Source organism: Cydia amplana, chromosome 4 (genome assembly GCF_948474715.1).
Source record: "Cydia amplana chromosome 4, ilCydAmpl1.1, whole genome shotgun sequence".
Lineage (NCBI taxonomy): Eukaryota > Metazoa > Arthropoda > Insecta > Lepidoptera > Tortricidae > Cydia > Cydia amplana.
In genome coordinates this window covers 17,971,260-17,995,751 of record NC_086072.1, presented here as the reverse complement: position 1 = coordinate 17,995,751, position 24,492 = coordinate 17,971,260, and the positions used below count along the sequence as shown (strand labels likewise).

Sequence of the window (24,492 nt, the reverse complement as noted above, 5' to 3'; positions counted from 1 at the left end):
AAGGCCGCTCCTATACGCTTGCATTTGTTTAACATGCACGCCGCACGCCCCGCCCCGCTGCACGCCCAACTTGAGCGTCCACTAAGGCCTTACACTTAGTGTATAGGAGCGGCCTTAGTGCACGCTGCTCAAATCCCTTGGGAGCTCGACGCCACGCTGCACGCCCCGCCGAACGCTCCGCTTCGAGCGTCCACTCAGGCCTTACACTAAGACCTACGAGTATGTAGTGTCCAGTCAGTTCGTACATTTAGGAAGGCAGTGCGATCTCCCGTCCGCGGCGCAGCATGTAGTGGGACACGTTCTCGTAGGTGAGGAAGGTGATCATGGTGGCCAGCACCACTCTGACGAATTTCGGCTTCAGCCCCTTGTAGAACCGAAGCCAGCCTTTATGCCTAGGGGATTTATAGAGAAACATGTGTGGTGATCGATCGCCACACCCTTTCTCTCCAGTTGGACGCCTACGACCTACGAGTAGGTAGCATCCAGTCAGTTCGTACATTTAGGAAGGCAGTGCGATCACCCGTCCGCGGCGCAGCATGTAGTGCGACACGTTCTCGTAGGTGAGGAACGTGAAAATGGTAGCCGGGACCACTCGGCCGAGTTTCGATTCGAGTCCTTTGTAGAACCAGCGCCAGCCTTCATGCCTAGGAAATTTATAGAGAAACATGTGTTGTGATCGATCGCCACACCCTTTCTCTCCAGTTGGACGCCTACGACCTACGTGTAGGTAGCGTCCAGTCAGTTGGTACATTTAGGAAGGCAGTGCGATCTCCCGTCCGCGGCGCAGCATGTAGTGCGACACGTTCTCGTAGGTGAGGAAGGTGATCATGGTGGCCGGCACCACTCGAATGAGGTTCGGCTTCAGACCCTTGTAGAACCCGCGCCATCCCTCGTGGCTGAGAAAATTACATGGGAAAAATCAGTGTGGTCACAAGAGCGAATACTTATTTTGTGATAAAAATGCTAAAAATGATATTCTCAAGGTAAAAGGAACTTAGTATAGTAGCATAAAATAAATTTAAATAGCGTTGATAATAACGTGGGGTCCCTTTGTTTCCCATAAAGTTTTAAATGAATTGTTTGTCATATTATCATTAGTCATAAAACTGAAACCGTAAACTTTTCAGGATTTTCGTAAGATTATCCTATAGATAGGTAAGGTTAGGTTTGTTTTATGGCAATCCTGAAAAAGTGAGGCGTTTCTGGACCAAATGAATTATGACTAACGAAAATGCGGGCAAACAATAATTATGACTTAAAACTTTTTGAGAAACAATAGAGACCCAATAACGTATGACCCCAGGTCCCTTTGTCTAAAAACGACACAGAATCTAAAACAGCTTGTTACAGCTTTTCTCTTCGTTACAGAATACGACGAGTTGGTTTGTATACTTACCGTTTTGTTATTAACACAACGTAATAAGTCTTTTTTTTTTTAACAAGAACCTGAATTTTTATTGTGATGATCGTCATGTTTTCTTTCGCAAATTTCTAGGTAACGTAATTTAAAGATATCATGAAATGAGACATCCCAATATTTTAACAAATTTGTTTTCAATTAAACTTACGATTATGTAAAACTTGGTTAAAAAATGGATCCAGAATAATGTTCTAACAAATAAAATAAAAACTGTGACTAAAATGTTTTCAAAAATGCAAAGTTTGCTCTCAAGATGCAAATATTGTTCTTTCGACGGCTGTATTACAAATGTAGGTTTCAACAATCATTTTAAGTATCGTAATTTAGGCATATTTAAAAATGGACTAGGAAAATAAAAAAGATGCATCAATTTGCTATCTTTTATTGATTACACAAATTGAAGGTAATTTGAAACTGTAGGTTTCAACAATCATTTTAAGTATCGTAATTTAGGCATATTTAAAAATGGACTAGGAAAATAAAAAAGATGCATCAATTTGCTATCTTTTATTGATTACACAAATTGAAGGTAATTTGAAACAATGGACTTTAGCAGTAATTATATAAAAATATATACGTCTTAGATATTACGTGGCCAGCCACCTATATTCAACACGCTAATAATAACAAAACCTTTCAGTACAATAATCATATAATAATACGTCAGATTTTGCTACATTATCATTATCACATAATAATTATTTGGTGTATCGATTTACACATATTAATGGAGTTTTCGGATATGTATAGGCACTGAATACATAAAATAAGATAAAATACACGCTTATGTTCAATTAGGTATTTTAAACGTTCACTTTTGGTCCATTTGTCGTGTCAAAGATTTGAGAATTTAAAGTTTGCAAAAGAAAATTAATAGAGGAAGCCCTTTAGATAAACTTTATTGTTATATCCTTTACGTAGTCTGAAAATACTATTATTAGAGATAATTATTTTGTATTTACTATTATTCTGATAATATTGAAGCTTAAAAAGGGACAATCTATTGCTAACTAGGGTACACTAGAATGGATAACTATATGTACATGTAAGAATAACTTATATAATAGTTACTATATTTTAAAATGCGTTTTTCAATAAAAAGACACGCCAAGATTGTTTACCATTTTTCTGATGCTAATAAAACTAGGTATAGCGACAGACTATTTTATCTTCCCGCTGGTTGCCACCGGTCAGACAACTGTTTAACAAATATATAAATTTATTTTTAATTTAATTCTAATTATCTGTCCGTAATGTATGACGCGTTGGTCATTGTATAAGTTCTAATCAGTGGTATTTATATCAAAATAAATATAAAATCCTTTAATATATAAACTGTGCCCGAGTAGTTCATAAACTATAATACGTGTGAATCGATTTAAGTAGTATAACTGGAGTGTACTATATTCTGACAATGGCCTACAAAGATCTAGAAGCGGTTTTAATTGTACTATTATTTTAATGTCGAAATATAACTAAGGGGTCGCTAAAATTCGGGTTAATTGTAATCTTAATTTATGTCTTGATACTAATAAATTAATATTGGTAGGTGATTACAATAAATAAGCCTCTAAGATAGAATAGCTTCAAACTTGCATACTTCTAGTAATACATATTGATTATTAATTTAAAGTCAATAGTAATAGTATGTGTTATTATATTTCCTAGAGGCAAGTTGAAATATCTATCTTATTTATAAAGAACCTAACGTCGTCTCACCACACATGTAACGTTTCGATTCTAACAAAAACGCGTCTTTTAAGTTTACTTATACGATTAAGTCAAACATTGAGATTGGAAATAGTTCTAAACATTCAATCTAAAATACCTATTATCACAAATTCTCAAATTAAAACTAAATTGTGCTAGTATGGCCATACTGGTGTAGTATTGCCAAGCTTGTGATATATGCGATCACATCTGATGGGAAAATACGACTATTTAATACATTATAAAACACAACATATGTCGTGAGACAGATTTTACAATAACATCTAAACAAGGACAAAAGCTTTATGTTTAAAAACTATACATTCCTTCCACAGCTGACACACAAAAACACAATATATCGTAATTTACACGCAACGCGATTTGAATCGATGCCAGCGACCCAATAATCGGTTGCCAAATCATGTCATAAACTATAAATACATCTATTCCATTCAACCAATTACAGTGATCATTAAAATAGTTAATTGACAAAGAAAATGCATTGATTATAAACAATAATAATACAATGTCTGTCTTAAACTTGCTCATTTTTCTTTCAAATTATTATATAGCAAAATGACTAATCGGCAGCATCACTGTAGCAAAGTGCTAAGTTTCATGTTCTGTTTGTATTTGCTATGTAATAATATAAAGAGTAATACTTGTTAGTTTCTTAAAAAGTTCCTACAAAATTAGCCTTGTCCAGTGGGATCATTATGGTATATTTGCAATTTATCTCATAATTGCAGAACAATCATTATTTTCCGTAACTGTCATTAAACTTGAAGAACTCAAAAACAATTATGATAATTAATAATTTTGTAGAAACATAAAAATAATTTCTCATTTAATTTTGCTTAGAAGCTATGTATGAGCTTACCTTTCTACTTTTACTGTACGATCTATTGGTCAAAGGAAATTGCCACAACGTTTAAATTTCATAAAACCAGAAATTAATTTGAATTAAATTTAATTATGCCACACTAAAAAAAACGCAAGTCATCAATGGTTTTGATAGTACAAATTCAACCAAAAACAATAAGCCAAAGTTAAAATAAATATTAGTGTAGGCATTAAAAATATATATAGAACAATGGCATACAAATATTGTCTAGACAGATATGACGTTGCTTGTATATTTTATTAACAACACTTCTCGTAACATCATCTATTGACAAACAAGTGAACAGCTATGTTTAGTTATGATTTTTTCACAAAAAAAGTCCTCGGAGATCGAGATATAAATAATGCAAAATAGAAGAACTACATGACATAAATCATTTCACTTGTGGTTAAGTTTCTTGAGAGAGATTTTACAATATTTGATGATCAAACGAACTTCTTGAAGTGAAGTTCGATCGAAATTATATGAGTCACTTCATTTGAAGATATAATATAACTAATATTGGTACTGTATCATGCGGCAAAAATAATAAAAATCATGATTAATAAGTGTTTACTTAAAATATTATCCGTCTTTATTAATCAATGTTAATAACTCTAATATTATTAACTGGCCATCCGACAACCTTAAGTCTCTGTAATAAGGGCCACCCAAGGGCTGCTGCTCGACGCAACGTTGGCGCAACTGCGCATCAACGCCATTTTCCATAGCGTTGACTAGACGTCGACGATCAAAAGACGCTAGTGCGAGTCTCTCTAAAGGGGCCCACTGATTACCAGTCAGTCGGACGATATCGGCCTGTCAGTTAAACGCAAAAGGTGACAGTTCCGAACAACTGACAAGCCGATATCGTCCGGCGGACTGATAATCAATGGGCCCCTTAACCTTTTCCACGCCGTGTAAAACACAAAAGCTGTCACTCAGACGCCACATCATTGAAATGTCAAAACTGAAGTTGAACTTTATGTATATGCACGTAGGTCGATGTTGCTCTTTGGTCTGTGACCGCTTAATCGGTCTTTGGCGTTCAACCTACGGTGCGGATATATCGGTCATTGGCGTCCAAAAGGTTAAGGATTACGAATTGTCAGTTAAAAGCGTAGACGAATGTATGTTATATAGCGTCATCGCGTTCTCGTAAATATTTATAGCCCGCAGCATAGAGAAAAAAATACATAGAGTGCTCACTCCATACATCAGTTAAAGTACCAAAAAGACTATTAGCATCTAGCATCGAGTAGCGGAACTATCAGTACTGCTATTTGACAATAGATGTCGCCACCGACCGGAAAGTCTTATGCTGTTGAAATAAGACTTTCCGGTCGGTGCTACATCTATTGTCAAGTAGCAGTACTGATAGTTCCGCTACTCGATGCTAGATGTAGACACTGAAATTAATAGTCTGAACTGATGTATGGAGTGAGCACTCTATGTATTTTTTTCTCTATGCCCGCAGGAACCTCCAGGCCCCCAGATCTATCCCGCGCCGGCACACACTGTGAAAGACTTAGCGAAACAATTAAATCCTATCTTAAGTACAGTCGCGTTCCCATCAGACGTACATCTAATCGTTGTTGGTGAACTTTTCCCAAATGAGCATAACTAGGCATATGTTAGGCGTTACATGTAGCAGGTACGGCGTGAGGCCCTTATAGAAGCCGCCGAGGCGTTCGTACCTCCAGGTCTCGGTGACGCAGTGCCAGGCGCCGCGGTAGGCGCGGTGCTGGTCCTGCATGCGCGCGCGCACCACCTGGTACGGGTACGTGGCGCCTGCCGCTATCAGCTTGGACACGGCGGCGAACGTCAGGTATTCCACTGACGTCTGGAAGCAAAGCGTTGACAGCTCAATAAAAGTTGTAGCCCAAAAATATGTTAACAATTGTTGATAATTTTAAAAGCTGTTTGTGTCATGATCATTAGTCATAATTCTGAATCCGTTTACTTTTCAGGATTTTCGTGGGGTTCGCCTACAGATAGGTTAGGTTATCCTGAAAAGTTACGCGTTTCTGAGAAAAACCAAATTATGACTAACGAAAATGCGGACAAACAATACATTATGACTTAAAACTTTATGGGAAACAATATAGACCCACAAAATTTTAATTGATGAACTCTAGCAAATGTAAGGTCGGGTTCGCCAAAGCTATCCCTTTATTTCAAAATGTGGTGTGAACGAGACGGGAAATGTAACTCTTAATTTCGTGTCGTGTGCAAAGTCATTTACTCCGATTCAAAACAATTTTAAGCCATGTAAAATACGGCGCGCTCTTTATAAAGTTCACGACGTCACTGACCGAGTGCGATGTTAATGTTTATTTAAATACAGCGCGAACAGCAGAGACATGTTGTGATTTACATTATTCCGGATTCGATGCTGTACTTTATACATAGTAGGTACTGTCAGAATAAATCTGTTGGAATTCAAAACACTCCTCTTACTATTAGTTTTGTTAAGGTGAGTTATACGACTAAATACGCCGCTTACACGCCGCAGCATCTTTTAAAGTACCTAGTGTAAACGTTTTCCTGCTCATACCACTACTACTATCCCAGGTTGCCTTTAAAGACGCTTTTTCCAGGCAGTCAAAAGCCCGGTAGCTGACGCTAGGCAGAGGCATGATCATTGAGTTCTAGTGTAAGGCCTGAGTGGACGCTCGAAGCGGAGCGTTCGGCGGGGCGTGCAGCGTGGCGTCGGGCTCGCAAGTAATTTGAGCAGCGTGCACTAAGGCCGCTCCTATACGCTTGCATTTGTTTAACATGCACGCCGCACGCCCCGCCCCGCTGCACGCCCAACTCGAGCGTCCACTCAGGCCTTACACTTACATAGATACATAATCACGAAAAAAGTGCAAAGGTATGTGAGTTCGACTAAGATAGGACACCGGGTAAGATCGTATAATTCAAATTTCTGCCTGTTGCGGGGCTTTTTTTTAATGCTGGCAAGGTGATGCAATGCGCTGTTTTGTCCCGGGCATTGCATCACCTTGCCAGCATTAAAAAAAAGCCCCGCAACAGGCAGAAATTTGAATCATACGATCTTACCCGGTGTCCGATCTTAGTCGAACTCACCTTAAGTCTCAAAAGAGGGCGTCTCTTACCAGTTTAATGTCAATGGGCAGGTTCCGGTACTGGTTGTAGCGGTTCTTCATCTCCTCGTAGGTCATGAACTGCAGCGCGCCGTGCGACACGCCGAACATGCCAGGCACGAAGCCCTGAAATCAACAAATCAACAATGTTAAATAATGTTACATTCATAATAAATAAATAAATAAATAAATAATTTATTTGCGTAAGATAGTACATGATACAAGATTACACATAGGAATCAACTACCTCGTCGCATAGAGACATGCAAATAATATTGGTCTTAATCTATTTATAAACCTGTCCAATTATCAACTTGTCACTGAGAATCAAACCTGGTGGTGTTGGTACCTAATTACTTTATGGATTTTTGAACAAGTACCTACACTCGCTTGACTTATAATATACTTAAGCTAAAACTGTAATTTCCGAAAATAAAGATTTTTGAGAGTATTATTTTACGCATACGGAAGTGTGACATATATAAAAGTCTGTATTCAGAATACATATAAGTGCGACGACCTTATAGTGACTAAGTTTATATATTTATGGATTTGACCGTCAAAAATTAGATTCTCTATAACATTGAACATCCAAAAATATATTCTGGGCTAAAATAGCAATACATAAATAGTACAGAATCTGCGACATCTACGTAATAGTTAAGTCAGCGTGATCATTCTAGATTACATTACCTATTTATTTAATATTTACGAGCACGAGACTATATGCATGAAGTCACAAATTCACGTGCGACATTATAATTGGCTGATGGTGAGAAAGCACGTGCCGCCACAATAATAACAGCTTGAAATTTAAAACAAAATGTACCCTACTCAAGTACTCATATAATAGACTTATATCGACCACTTGTATTGTTTTCTAGTTACCCGTGATGGCCGTGAACAAGATGCATAACTGCGTCGAAATATCGGGAACTCGAAAACAATACAAAAGGTAATCACGGTTCATATCCCGGTCGGTATAAGTCTAGTGAAGCTAACCGTGAATTATTCAAAACTGTTACTCATATAATAATAGATATACAGATACATTCTAAAGCTTTCACCACATAGCGACATAGAGATATGTTTTTCATTATTTCATCAACAGGCTTACGTTGGAGATGATTGCCTTCGGTATTTTATACGTGTAGCATTCCATGCAAATTTAGTACTTGGCAGTCATTTGAATGCAATGGCACAATATACTTAAATTTCCAATATAATATATGATATGTATACATTAACAGTAACTCACTCAACTGGCACTTGTGTGAAAAACTAAAGTAGACCTCAACTCTTTGAAATAAGGTTCTAGAATAGTCAGATAACCATGATGACTGATGATCCATATGTATGGTGTATTTAGTATGTATCCTTCAGTAATGGTGTTATGGTACACACGTGGATAATAAATGAATCATATCGTGGATAAAGTCCGCAAGCTTTGGATGTCATCCAAAATACATCTTAATGAGCCGAGAAGTGAAAGTTAAACGCATTTGTCAACCATATCGTTTTAAAGAATACTGCTACTTAGTACTTAAGACATTTTGGCACTTCTTCAGGTACGAAAGTGTTTTTGTTATTTTTATTATCAAAAGATCAAAGTCCAGTTTGTTCATACTGTTATATTGAAATTAATATTAATTTAAGTTCTTAACCGTCGAAATAGCTGCATAAATCGATGGCTAACGATTAAATAATCATCAATATTTAAGCTACGTAGACTAATGAAGGACCAACTAATTAGGTAAAATACTTGTCTAATTCTTAATAATGGGGGAAAGGCTATTCTTAGAAATTAGTGAACATAAGAGCCGGAGTAAGATTTTTATTAAATTTTTTACGTCGTTTTTTTGTAAATTACTTAAATGGCTTTAGTACTATGTACAATATGGCACTTTGAATATAAAAAACAAACCTATAAAAAACCTGTGCTTTTCTTTAATACTCCGATTTCCAAAAGCATCCCTTTCTAAACGGAAAATTTCGCTCGAATACTGCTATGTCGTGAATTCTAGCCATTCTAGGTTATCTAGTTATAAATACCACGAGCTTGGTACACAATGGATAGGAAATAGAACGCATAGTTCGGCTGAGGGTCACAAGAGCAGAGAAAACCGGCGACAACTGGAATTATATCGCGACTTCATACAATACGAGGGGCGTTCAAAATATTCTCGGTATTGATATCTTACAACCTCTTCTAAAATTTCTTTCGTTACTGGCCGCTAAGGTTTATTCATTGACATTAAAAAAAAGTATAATTCGAACCGAGATGTTCTTTTGTTTTTCTGCAATTGCTGAACAAACATGAACATCATGTGGGAATTGACAATGTTAACTAAATTAGAACATCGATGCGTGATAAAATTCTTGACAAAACATGGTAAAAATCAAAAAACCATAAAAGAGGAAATGGATTGTGTTTACCGTGAGTCTGCTCCTTCTTTATCTACCATTCAAAAGTGGTCAAGCGAGTTTAAACGTGGAAGGGAGAGTGTTGAAGACGACCCTAGACCTGGCCGGCCTGTAGTAGCTACTTCACAAGAAAATATTGATAAAGTGGAAAAACTTATATTGGAAGATGGTCGAGTGAAGGTAAAATCTATAGCACAAGTAACCAATCTCTCTATTGGTACCGTACATGATATTATCCATGACCATCTTAATATGTCAAAAGTAAGTGCAAGATGGGTTCCGCGAATGCTGACTCGGCTTCAAAAAGACATGCGTGTAGCTTGTTGTTCCGATTTTATTGACCTGTGCGGTGAAAATCCTGATGAGGTGCTGCAAAGAATAGTTACTGGAGATGAAACCTGGGTTCATCATTATGACCCAGAGAGTAAACAAGAGTCCATGCAGTGGCACATTAAGGGTTCAGCTCATCCCAAGAAGTTCAAGGTCATCCCTTCAGCTGGCAAGGTCATGGCCACGATATTTTGGGATTGTGAAGGAGTATTACTGATCGATTATAAAGAAAAAGGTGTAAATATCACAGGACAGTACTACGCTAACATTCTACGTCAATTAAAGGATGCAATCAAAGAAAAGAGGCGAGGAAAGTTAACCAAAGGTGTTATGCTTCTGCATGACAACGCCCCCGTCCATACTGCTCATATTGCCAAGGCAGCTATTGTTGAATGTGGGTTTGAAACTGTTACTCACCCACCGTATTAGTGTTGAGTCGCTCACTCGTGAGGCACCTCATTTGTACCACTCATTTTGTTAATTTGTCGCAGTACTTCGTACCGCAAAAATGTCTTACTTCACTCCTCTATTCATTTTACTTGATTCTAAAATTATCTTCCTCCTAAAAGTTCTATTCTTAACCTCCAGAATTGCACTCCAATTAAATGTTACTATTTATTTATTTATAAAGGAAGTGATGAATACATAAATATGTATATACATTAAATATTTTTGTCGCCGTTGGAATTAATGAAATAGTCGACGCTAAAAATATGCTAGTACCTCACCTCATTTGAAGTAAGACATTGTAACACCTCATTTTAGAAAATGAGGTACTCATACAAACTCATTTTAAATTTATGTCCTACCCATCACTACACCGTATAGTCCGGACTTAGCCCCCAGCGACTTCTTTTTGTTCCCCAATCTTAAAAAGGATCTGCGTGGAAATAAATTTTCCGATGATGAAGCATTGAAGGCGGCAGTGGAGGAGCATTTTTACACCAAAGATAAAAAATATTTTTATGCAGGATTAAAAAAAATAATTGATCGATCTTTTAAGTGTATGAACATAGGGGGGGAGTATATTGAAAAATAAAAATATCAAACTTTTCGTACTTGTTTGTTTTCATTCTCATACCGAGAATATTTTGAACACCCCTCGTAAGTACGTAAATGTATACTACAATGCATCGCGCATGCGGACACATTTGGCCATATTGCCCGTTAGGACATCTATCTAGAAAGCTAATGGTTAAACGGCTAGAATGATAAACAATGTAAAGCCCAAAGCGATAAACCATATTTCAGAACATCTGCAACTAGTGTACGACAGAAACATGATTTTTATGCCGAAACCTGCCGAAAATACAGTTTTGGCGCGACCGAAAGTTGAAGCAGTTTTTTTTTTTTCGAAACTGAAATTTCGATCGGACACTTTGTGAACATATAATGATTAGAACTAACATACAGTGAAAATCTTCAGAACTCAGGGACCGATTCAAAAGAGTTCGATTTATTAATCACGGAATATGTTGTCATTTTGTCCCGATGTACGATATTATTCTTCTTGTCTTGACAATGTTGTAAACAGCTCAAAACAAGCTTTCTCTAGTTTATAATCAAACTTGCTCTAAAGTTTATTCACTGACTGACTGTGACGTACATTTAATTAGTTAGGAAATGCGTATTATTATAAAAATAAAATATAAGTCCCATCCAATAACATAAAAAATTCTTCGCACTAGATATGACATAATTAATGGTCTGTATACTCTGTATGTCTAGTACATTTCCGTCCTACAAATACCTACGCCGCGCGAGGAAACTCCTATTCACACGGACTATTTTTAGTAATACCTACTAGTGAACGACAAAGGCGATACGTCAGAGACGTAAGAAAATAAACAAAAAACAGACAACTGGTCTGATGAGATGAACACTACGAAAGATTATTTATATTTTTCTTTCATAAAGCGGTTCCACATTTATAATTATACCACTGAAAAGAGATGTGACAGTCTGACAGTACTTTTGCTTATGATGAGTGATGTTGGTTGATTTCTTTGTAATACCTATATGTGTTCGTTCGTTGTATTGGTTCGCATGTTAATTTCTTTGGGACACCTTGCAGCTCAAAGGGAATGCCAGATTTTGATGGCAAGGTTGCAAGAGCGAGTTTAGAGAAAATTATTATACTTTTTTTGGATTTACATTTCTATAAACTCTCACAAAGTTAGTATAGCTTGATTTATCTCAATAAAACTATTAGATACTTAACCTTTACCCCGCAATAACTAATTAGGAAGATCTATTAATATACTACACAATTAACTGACTTACAATCCAAAACATCATGGAATGATTGCAGAACTTTGATCGCATCGGAACCAAAAACCAATCAACACGATGTAACATGTTCTCATTAAACCTAATGGACAATTGCTATTAGATAACAACCACGTATAGTAGGTATCTCAAAATCTGTACCACGTTATCTAGCACGTGGTTTTGCTTTCGATTAACAATGATATGACGTCACGACTTTCATTCAGCCAGCGTTGTAAAAAAACATTACGGAATAACCAATAAATACTTACTTAATTCATAAAGTCTGATGTCGACTATTATGTGTAGAAGTTTGTCGATTTTAGCCGTTGTTTAATAACAATTTTAGAATAGGTTCTATAAGTTCTATAAATACATTTAATAACTAGATTGTAGAGTCTAGTGTTTTCTGGATAGTGAGGTGTATCCAGATAATTATATCCTTCCTTATTCTAAGCGGCCCTAGATATATTTATAGCTCGCCCGACAAACATAGTAGGAAAATATTACGAAGAGACGATTTATTTAAAGTGATAACTGTTTTTTCACGTGATACCTAAAACGCAATCTATCACACGCAATTCCGTATTTATAGGCAAAATCCAATATTTCATAACATCGGATTGATCGATCTGGTCCGATAACGTAATCCAACCTTCGGTATCGCTCGGACCTTCCTCGTTAATCTTGTTTTGCTCAGTGATTGTTTATACAATTAACGACCCTCTGAGCATACATTGTAAAAACATAAGTAGTGGAGTAAAATTAAGGAGTTACTTCTTTTACTTGCTACATACATATGTTTTTGACATTTAGCAAATATTATTACCAAAATTAGCAAACATTCATACATTTACAAAGTATTGAGTGCTGGGCCCAGAGTAGCTTCAAAGCAGAACATGTCTGGCTTTTTACGGTCTATTCCAGCCAAATGTTTGAGCCAGCCGGCTTTTTTTTCCGGCCCATTTTACGCAAAGTCCCTCTTTAGAAGTCTAGCACTTGGCGTAACCTCTAACCGTGAAACTCGAATATTCGCTATTCATTGAGTAAAAAAAACAACGGGTTGCATTCAGGGAGTGCCGGCAGAAGTGAAAACTCAATCACTATTGCAAAATGTCTGCAGCACTATGTATAATTGAGGTTAACGCTATCTAGCGTTATTTCGTTGCATTACTTGAAACCCCTAAGCACATCACTGTTAGTACTCGAGTTATATTAATACCAGTTAGAGAGAAACTCACTAGATGGCATTTAAATCAATAAAGAAAAACTCAATGACATTGAAGTAACAGTTTTTCGATCAGGTCACGTGTCCGTCTTACGTCTTACGGTCACGTGACACCTCTCGCGAGTTTAACATTTTTTCCCATCACAAAAAGTGCACAAAAAGAAGTTTTCACTTCAAAGAACACATCAATCCAGTGAGGTGAAAAAACTGCCTATTACATGTTTATGATTGTGACGACGGACTCTTTATTACTTTATTGGTGTTAACGACATCCTCATTAGCTGTACGTTATGAAACTGGCGGAATTCCGCGAATAGTGCTCCCAGTTGCACGTGCCGGCTTCTGCAAACACGGATCAATAGCGGAACGGAAAGGTCACACGGTGTGGGTTCCATATTGATCTAACTGGTCTAGAAACGGAATTTAATGTTTCCATGTGTAGTTGTTGTATTATGCAAATATGCATTGCATGTAAGTATATTGCAGAGGTGATCACTTCACTCAGAAGTGTATTATTTCTTGTAAAGTTTATGTAGAAATAATTTCTCTATTACCCAAATTCCGCGGTTCATAATTGACACCAGAATGATTGTTGTGACTATTCTACAATTTTAATTAGAATAAAATTGTGTTGATAAGGTATGTATCTATTAATAAACAAGCCAGACCATCGGTTAATCAAAACAAGTCCAAAGTATAAATCTATCATATTTATACCTAAAGCGGTGGTGGCCTAACGGTAAGAGCGTGCGACTTGCAATCCGGAGGTCGCGGGTTCAAATCCCGGCTCGTACCAATGAGTTTTTAGAACTTACGTACGAAATATCATTAAAACGGATTATATCCCGTCTATTGAATTTATACTACATCCCGACGTTTCGAACCCTTTACATCATTCGTGGTCAAAGGGTGACGGGTGAGGCACCCGCTGACCACGGTTTTATTTAATGTAGTCATTCACATAGTGTTATTTTATCTAACTATCGCGGTAACCCAAGATAATAATTATTTTATAATTTCCAGTTGTCTGTGTCATACAAACGTAATTTCACGTGAGGATAGATTCGTTCGCAACTCCGTATACCTACCTAATCAAGTTGCCATAATAAAAAATGTTTTCTGATTACTATGATCACATAGTTCACAAGATTACTCTGGACAATACTGGTTGTTATAAAAGACGGGTTATTTTATTATAAATTTGATTACCTATCAATATATAACGATTAATTTAGAGCTACCGATACGAAATTTTAATCAATATTATAATCGTTTTTTTTACAGAATTTTGAAACTGTTAGGCCCTGGTCTCCTATAAACGCCATCGGCCGCTTACAGCGTCTGCGTCACGATGCTTACTATAGAGATGTACTGTTGTGGTCTGTTTTAGACGTCGACGTCAGCGTCTTTTTTGTTCAAAAACGTTGACGCTGACGCCAGACGCCGCGTACAGCATAAAATAGGAGACCAGGGCCTTACAGTGAGTGAGTTGAGTGCATACAATGGATAATCACTAAGCATAAGTCTCGTGTGATATTCGCAACACCACCTATTGTTCATTGACTACATAAGTACCAGAGGGGCTACCGCGAATACCGAAATTCGCAAATTGCGGGAATCTTTCTCTTTTCCTCCAATGCAGGCGTAATTAGAGTGACAGAGAAAAATGCCCGGTTATAGCCCTGCATAGTGCACCAATTCCCGAGCACATTTGTAAAATGTAGGACATAATAGGACGGTAAGACTGTCTTGAAAAACTATTTATAGTCAAAGCTGACCGAGACACCGAGGTGACTGCGTTAGGACGGAAATACAAATATTCGAAATGAGCTGACAAGAGTGACAAATGTCAGTCCTAATGCATTTACAGTAGAATAAAATACATATTTTACGCAATATGCCGCAAAAATAAGGCAATTTGTCTGACAAAGAGCGACTAGCCTAGCTAGTCTACCTACTATTTTCTAGCGCAAGTAACGTTCGTGTTCATAGGTCATAGTCAAAAAGCGTTCCGAAAAAAAAACGGCCCAGATATAGATCCCATTTAAATAAAAACCGGCCAAGTGCGAGTCGGACTCGCGTTCCAAGGGTTCCGTACATTAAGTCCGACTCACACTTGACTGCACATTTCTAATAGGTTTTCCTGTCATTTATAGGTAAAGAACTATTTTGTGTATTTTTTTCAAAATTTAGGCCCAGTAGTTTCGGAGATAAAGGGGGGAATGGTCGGACAGACAAACAGACAGAGACGTTTTTTCCTTTTGAAGTACGGAACCCTAAAAATCCGCAACCTATGGGTCCGCAACATCACTGTTTTCAAGCCTTACCGTAAAATGGGGTGAGTAGGGTCAAAACTGAAATTCAAACCTCGATAACATTTTATTTTTACATATGAAAACTGAATGGTGTATATAATAAGTGTTCCGGACGTTTGTATTTTAGTTTTTATTTTATTTTGGGTAGTTCCATTTCATAACTTTGACGATAAAGAGGAAAACCCACCTCACCCCGTAGTGCCTCGTATTTGGGGTGAGAGGGGTTTTCATACAAAGATGATTTTGGAAGATTGTTGGATCGATTTGTTTTTATTATGCGTATTACTATAGCTCCATTTTAAATTGGAATACATTATTTTTGTAGCAGTAGCCTTAAAATCCCTTCTCACCCCCCTCTTAAACCTTCTCTCCCCATTCATAACCCACCTCTCCCCGCGAAACCTACTCACCCTGTTTTACGGTACTTATACGAACGCTTATATTTAATTCAACCAACGCGTAGGTATACTACGTAATTAATGTTTATCCGCGCAACTCTCACACTCGTAATCTAGCAAGAGATTTCGCAACACGACTTATCTATTAGAATCTAAATATTATTGCCATGCGACGGGTTTATCCACAAAACATGTGGGTGTTATTTACCGGAGGGCCTAGAAAAACATGCCGATGAAATAATAGGTAGCTAATGCAAACTTCACTGTAAAACTAAAAAAAAGTTATAATAACGTACGGTCACATGTAAGACCATAAAAAGCAACATTCTGATGGTATATATGGGACTCTCAGTTCGACTCGCACTTGGCGGGTATAAGCTATATAGTTGCTCAAACCAAATTGTCAGTAAATAAGAACAAAAAAAACTATAGTAATCTTTTTCTTTTGGGTGCTAGTACTAGTGTAAGACAAAGATAGTATGATTCTCTCTGTCTATGTTTGAAATAAGACAGTCCTTTGACATACTATAATTACGGACGTGACGTGATTTAGCGACTATCGAAGACGGCGTGGGACACAACGATACGTAATACTGAATAGTTAGGTGCCAAGGAAAATCAATGCAATGAGAAATATGCTATTGGGTGTCTAGTTTCTCCAAAAGGTTGGTAAGTAAATTTAATTAAAGAAAAGACTAATTGCATGACTCATAAATTACTGAACTACACTCGTCGCGGCCACGCCTGATCCCATGTGGTATAGACACTTCTTTAACTAGACTGACACAGTCTTAATGCTTCGATCATCTACAGTTTCTTCACCATCACTACATAGTATATAACAAAGTCGCTTCCCGCTGTCTGTCACTATGTATGCTTAGATCTTTAAAACTACGCAATGGATTTTGATGCGGTTTTTTAAATAGATAAGAGTGATTCAAGAGGAAGGTTTATGTACAGTTTGTTAACCCGTGCGAAGCCGGGGCGGGTCGCTAGTAAAGTATAATATATGGACTCACCCGATATAATCCCCTAACTCCCTCAGTCCTATAAATCTTGCACAGTCCATCCACCATTCCCTTGTATCTCTTATTGTCAGCAACATGTTCTTCACTGTACTGCAGGCAGAGTCTCGTCTTCACCACCCAGATGGGGTTGGTCATGATGAGGGATAGGACTCCGGCCTCGGCGGCGGCGAGCATATGCATGCCGGGCCCGAGCGGGTTGCGCGCGTTGCCGCCCTGGATCCATGTTTTTATTGCGTTGTAGCTGAAAACATAAATAAATATAGAAATAACGCCTAAAAACGGTAATTTTTTCTCACCCGTAAGGACTCATTTAGACGGCGCGCGAACTCGTATACGATTTTAGTTACATTGCGGATAATTAAGGTTACATCAATTCAGCCGACCGATCAAACGACGCAATGTAAACGAACATTAGTAAGAGAAATGTCCACAATGTTAGTACAGTAGCATAACAACTTAAATCAAAGCCAGAGAGTACGTATTCTTAGTTTTTGGGAACACCTTTAGTATTTCTGAGTGTTTTCACCTTTGTTGGAGAGCTCTGAGCCAACTAATATTTGGCAGAATGTACCTGACTTTTAAGATAAAATGGCGTAATGTTGATGGTGGGTGTGAGCCACAACAGATGTGAATATACGCCAAATACAAGCACGTATAGCGTATAGCACGTATCTATCCATGCTTATTGCCTATACATAGAGTTGGGAATTCCGAAAACTAGTATCGACTTGGCGGGGGCACTGCCGTGCCCCCAGATACACTTCACAAGTGTACACAATGGACAACATTTTGCGGAAAACAAACCATGAGCATGTTTTCTTTGCACAACCCAGTTTAAACTGTTCTTATCACTTTCATGATTGGTGATTAAGTAAGTACTTAATAATTAAAGCCTATTAAGTTTTTGACCACATATTTGGTGTCGTTTTGAGCTGACCTAGTTAGTTTTGCAAGATCTTGATCATTTTGCAAGAAAAATATGACCACAATGTTGCGTTTCTAGTGGACAGAGCCATCTGGTCTTTAGAGCACCAATAGTTCTTTTAACGCTTAACCTATGAAATATTCATAACCCCTAAAATAAGAACTACATAGTTGCAAGTATGCACAATTGCACATGCTAAATAACTGTTAGTATATAGTTTTAATTACTTATTGCTTTTTCTTTGCTATTCCAGTAAGTAATGGTTCCGTCACACAAGCGCGTTTTCCGCGCGGGGCGTGAGCGGGGCGCGCCGCTTTTACATATAAAACGCTCACGCCCCGCCCCGGAAAACGCGCCTGTGTGACGAAACCTTAAGTAAATAATGTGCTAGTCCAGTTTTGAAAATAGACTTTTAAGTTAAGTGTACTTACAATAAGAAATAGAATCCCCAAGCGGAGCCGGAGCCCCACACGTTGGGCGTGACTCCTCTGTACAGCCCCTTCACCCCCTCTTTCTTCACTATGGTCACGAATGCGCTGCTGAGCCCGTCGTACCTCGGCACTGTGGCGGTCCGGCCGTCATTCACTGGAATAAAACACTTTGTTTATCATTTTAGCCGGATTAACCCTACAAGACCTAACTTAAAAAGTTACATTATGGATTTCCTAGTGGGTGAATGATATGACCTAATTAAGGTCTCTGCCCACTACACCGTATCATACCGTGACCGTGCTATGAACGTATCAGGCACGGAATGTAACGCGATACGGACTACAATGCCCACTACACCATGTCCACATTGTTTCATATCCGTGCATAACGAGTTTAATGCCCGTAGTAACTGCGTGTCATCCCCATAGCATCCGCATATAATCCCCGTGGCATCCTCGTTTCATCCCCTTAGTACCCGCGTTTTATTCGCAAGAGCCAGACTCGTCAGAAAGAGCGAGCGAATAGTTATCAGAGGGCCTACCGCGAACCACGTTCGACGTGTTGCCTCCCTGTCACACTTACGTACGAATTTACAAGTGCGACAGAGAGGCAACACGTCGAACGTGGTTCGCGGTAGGCCCTCAGACTGGCAAGAGCGAGCAACAGATAGAAAGATCACTATACGCGGTTATAACCCATATGCTCCCCGTTTAGCCGCCTGCACGCACCGTTCTGGCAATGTTGCGTGCCATTAAGAAAATTTTATTGTGATCAAATTATTTCCATAAAATGATGTGACTTACAACAAGCCAAGACACATATTATTATTGTTTAGCCACCTTAACTCATGGACTCCCAAAATAGCAATGTTAAGTTAAATATATCTACTTTAAATTAACCCTTAAATACATGATTTTTTCGTTTTGCCCGAAATTAATATATTATTATTATTATTATAGCCTTTTCTTCCATACTCCTTCTTTTAGTTTATCTATGTTTATCTTAGTTGTTTTGTTTGTTTGTATGGATCCCTCTCTGGGTGAAGGCCTCCTCCAGTTTCTTCCAACTTTCTCTATCTTCTCCTGTCTCCATCCAATGTTTTCCGGCTATTTGGGTAATGTCTTCAAACCAGCGTTTCTTCGGCTTGCCGCGGGGGCGTTTTCCGTGTGGTCCCTTCCATTTTGTAGTTTGTATGGTCCATCTTTTATCTGTCATGCGGGCTATATGGCCAGCCCAGTTCCACTTAAGCTTGAGAGCATGGGTAAGAGCGTCGGTTACCTTGGTTTTTTCTCTGATTCTTGTGTGTCTTATTTTGTATATTTTCCGCAGCCCCATCATACTTCTCTCCATAGCTCTCTGCGTAGTTCTTATTTTCTCCTTCACTTTGTTAGTGTATAACCATGTTTGTGAGCCATAGACTAGGCATGGTAGGAGACAAGTGTCACTCACCACTTTTTTTAATGTCATGCTGTAGTCTCCCTTCAGAACTTCTTTCAGAGACCAGTACTTCTTCCAGGTTATAGTTGATCTTCTATTGACCTCTTCTTCGTTGCTGGTTTTGGAGAATGAAACCTGTTTACCTAAATATATATAGTTATTTACATACTCTATTGTCTCGTTACCAATGATTATAGGCTTTTCATAACTGTTGGTCATCACTTTTGTTTTATTAGTGTTCATTTCAAGTCCTACTTTGCTGCTTTGTTCAGTTAGTGTTCTCATCATGGTTTCGAGGCTTGTGGCAGTTTCTGAAAATAGCACTATGTCGTCAGCGAATCTTAGATGACTTAGATATTGATCATTTATCCTTATTCCATTATTTTCCCAGCCGAGCTTCCGGAAGATTCCTTCTAGCACTGCTATGAAGAGTTTAGGTGAGAGTGGGTCACCTTGCCGCACACCCCGTTCTATTTTTATTGCTTGCCCTCTTCTGTCTAACTTTACTCTGCTGGTGTTGTTTTTATATATGTTCTTAAGAATGTTGATATATTTTGTGTTAACCTGAGCTAGTTCTAGAGCTTCCCATATAGCGTTATGGCTAATAGTGTCAAAAGCTTTGCTGTAATCTATGAAGCCTATGTATAGTGGTTTGTTAAACTCTTTGTATTTTTCAAGTACTTGTTCCAATGTATGTATATGATCGACAGTGCTGTATCCGGAGCGAAAGCCTGCTTGTTCTACGGCTTGGGCCTTGTCGATGACTTGTGTTATTCGCTTGAGAATAATTGATGTAAAGAGTTTGTATGTGTTTAAATTAATATATATATCACATAATTGTTTGCCGTTTCTAGGAAAAATAGTAAAAAAAAAAATATATCATCGATTTTCACTGGGAAATCAGTGTTAAAAGTTGCATAGTCTAAATCATATTTTTGGAAATATATAGCTATTAGTAAGGGGTATAGGAAAAATCTTAACTGCCAACAGAAAGGTACACTATTTGTGATGTTCCTATGATAAAATTTGTAAATATAAAATAATTACAAACCCCGAAAAATCTGCCCAAAATCACATACTAAAAATCATCAACTTCCAGGTTTTTCCAAGTTTTCCGACATTTTGTCTATAAACAAATGTAACTTTTATAAATTAAAATACTGCGTAAATTTATGTAATAATTCGGAAAATTTATTAGTTTTACTATTGAAATAATATACAAGAACAAATAGAATTTGTTTAATAATGCATAACATTTGATGTTGTGTGTATAAATGCATCACTATGCATTTAAGGGTTAAAATAAAATAAATGCCGTCTTCCAAAATAAGTTTTTTCAAGAGACAGACTAAACAAATTTTTATAAGAGATAATAAAACCAGTTAATCATATGGAAAGCTAACTTTTTGCTGAAAATATATCATGTTGCCTATTAAAATAAGCGTGACTAACTAACCACTTATGTAACACTTACAAATATCTACATTTACAAGGAGTACAAATGAAATTCACACATTCAAGAAAGTTCTTCCAAATACTCATAGTTTCATAAATGCTGGCAAATGAGATTTTGTACGCACTTAATTGTACAAAAAAAAATCAGCGCTGCCAAGAACGTTGGAAGTCGCTTCTTTGTCTAAACAATGCATTTAGTGCACTTTCACTGCAAGTGAAGTTCAAGGCCATCCATATTACCACATGACCAATTGACCAGTTTTCTTCCTACTTTGCAACATTGAAGATTGGCATGTCTATACCTCTACACGTGCATGCGAATGGTATTTTTATCAGAAAAAGGCACATGGCAACTACATTAATTATCAAGTCACATGTACAGGAACTTACCAGCAAATCTAATTTTAATGAGGTCCAAAGGGTGCAGTATCAGCGTAGACGTAACGCCACCCGATATACCAGCTACCAGGTGCTCGTATTTAATGTGGCTTAACAAAGCCACTTTCGAAGACGATGGATTTGGGTTCTTCATCGTACTCATGATTATAATAGATCACAGATAAATACTTTGCATTTTGTCTTCACAAACCAATAAGCCTACCGGAACACACTTTCCCAGAAATCTTTAACAAATGTATATTTAAATGAATTTTCACTAAGCATATTTCTTTCGTAATATTCGACGAAATTGCATGTACGAATCACTTTCCACCATCACATTACGAATGCACAGATTAAAAATCATATAACAAGTGCAAAAAAACTGCAAAATCGCGAGCGACTAGGTCACACAACTTCGTATAAATAAAAGTACCGTATAACTACAACTAGCAGCGGCATCTGCAGGCAGAATTGCAAAACTATACTTGGTCAACCAGATCTTGACAGTAGAAAAAGGCGGCAAATTTGAAAAATGTAGGCGCGAAGGGATATCGTCCCATAGAAAATTTGAATTTCGCGCCTTTTTTTACTGACAAGATTTGGTTGACCAGCATAACTACACACTATGACACTTGCTATCGGGCCCGAGCAAGCGTATTTTTCCGTTTCACCAAATATCAGCACATCTTAAGCGGGCCACTCACACACCTGCCGCAAGGGCAATACCGGTCGCACGGCGGTCGGAGCAATTTTAGGCTGTTTTCTACACACTAGCCTGCCACTCACTCAGTGTGTAAGTGATAGTCCCGCTGAACGTACGTCGACGAGAATGGTTCCTGTGTTATCAAAGCAGTCGGTAGTCGCCAATGAACTGACTGGAATTGCCCCAATCGTACTACACATGTAACAACCTAGCAGGGCGGTAGATACAATCTAGGGAGCTAGGAAGGTCTTGCGCCCCTGCCGCCCTGCTGCAGGCGCAATCTAAAAATTGCCCCTGCTTCTCTACACACATCACAATTAAGGAGGCAATTAAGAGTCCAATTCCAATATTGCCCCTGCAGCAGGTGTGTGAGTGGCCCGCTTAACAATATTTGAAAAAATTATGTAAAAAATGGTTCATGTGGAAAAATAGTAAACTTTGAACATTTGTCAATTAGAGACAAAGTATTTTTGACATGTCAAACACATATTGCTAAAGATGAGCTTGTGCTGATATTCCGTGACCCACTTGTCCACTCATCATCGCTCAACATCAGAGGAGCTACCGCGAAAACCGGAATTCTCGAATTGCGGGGATCTTTCTCTTTTACTCCAATGAAGGCGTAATTAGAGAGACAGAGAAAGATGCGCGCAATGTGCGAACTTCGATTTTCGCGGTTATAGCCCAGTTTAGAGTCCTAAAGCTTTGGATTCCTCCGAAAACGGTGCCGTAATATGATGGCCGCTATATAGCGTTGAATAACGTCACTAGAACGTTGTCTATGTAAACAAGATGGCGCGGTTTCCTAGACGGCGTTGATTGTCAATGTAACGTAAAAAACCGGTGCCTCATTTGGAAGACGGCTGTCATGACGGTGTCGATAGTTTCGTGAACGTTTTATTAGATAGCGGTGACGCCATTTTGAATTAATGCCACGAGATTTGAATAAATGATTCCGTACTACGATTTAGTGATGGGTAGGACATCAATTTAAAATGAGTTTGTATGAGTACCTCATTTTCTAAAATGAGGTGTTACAATGTCTTACTTCAAATGAGGTGAGGTACTAGCATATTTTCAGCGTCGACTATTCCATTAATTCCAACGGCGACAAAAATATTTAATGTATATACATATTTATGTATCCATCACTTCCTTTATAAATAAATAAATAGTAACATTTAATTGGAGTGCAATTCTGGAGGTTAAGAATAGAACTTTTAGGAGAAAGATAATTTTAGAATCAAGTAAAATGAATAGAGTGAAGTAAGACATTTTTGCGGTACGAAGTACTGCGACAAATTAACAAAATGAGTGGTACAAATGAGGTGCCTCACGAGTGAGCGACTCAACACTACTACGATTATTTTCCTCTTCTGATGATATTTCATCCTCCTAGTAAATTATAGATGGTCAAGCAAATCTTGTCAGTAGAAAAAGGCGCGAAATTCATATTTTCTATGGGACATTATCCCATCGCACCTAATTTTTCAAATTTGCCGCTTTGACCTTGGTGGATGACGGTGTGTTATGACGCCGTGGTACTTTCCACATGTCGCCACCGTAAAGACGGCCGTCTTTTGCGGCCGCTATATGACGGCCGTCATATGACGGCACCGTTATCGGAGGAATCCAAAGCTTTACAAAGGGCCTATCGCATAGAAGGTCGGCTCCTATAGAAGTGGTATACGCGTGCCTCCGTGAGGGACAAAACATAGGCAATGCGACACTATGATTGGTCGAATTTATTTGTTGCCCACCATAATAACCCATACTAATTTATGGTGGGGAATAAAAAAAAAGTGAGACTGTGACAAGGACAAACAATAATAGCGCTTTCGCTGCTACTCCTACTGAAAGATACGTAAGACTATCCTTTCGCTCATTTCTCCCACCCATCATGCCTTATCCAGTTAAAATACTAGATTCATGGCCTATCGGGAAACGCGAAATCGAAACTCAGCTGCCTCTTTATCGCTCGAACATGCAAGAGTGGTATTGAGGTTAGATAACATAATTTTGACTATCTCGTTTGAGATAGACCCTTA

At 38.0% G+C, this 24,492-nt stretch overlaps 1 protein-coding gene and 1 long non-coding RNA gene across 3 annotated transcripts in view; one reads left to right on the top strand and one right to left on the bottom strand.

Moving 5' to 3' along the window:
• Positions 1-24,492, top strand: part of LOC134647354 (uncharacterized) — a 444,045-nt gene that overhangs the window by 335,308 nt on the left and 84,245 nt on the right. The window lies entirely within an intron of this gene.
• Positions 235-22,101, bottom strand: LOC134647342 (solute carrier family 25 member 32). 2 transcript variants are annotated; one of them, XM_063501677.1, is made up of 6 exons: positions 21,751-22,101; positions 18,468-18,621; positions 17,103-17,352; positions 7,133-7,246; positions 5,711-5,856; positions 235-392 (listed from the first exon to the last, which is right to left on the bottom strand). In XM_063501677.1, exons 1-6 carry the CDS (start codon positions 21,899-21,901, stop codon positions 248-250), a joined length of 960 nt encoding a protein of 319 aa, XP_063357747.1. In that variant the 5' UTR covers positions 21,902-22,101; the 3' UTR covers positions 235-247. The 2 variants fall into 2 exon arrangements, with proteins under 2 accessions (XP_063357747.1, XP_063357746.1); XM_063501676.1 differs by lacking the exon at positions 235-392 and adding an exon at positions 736-896.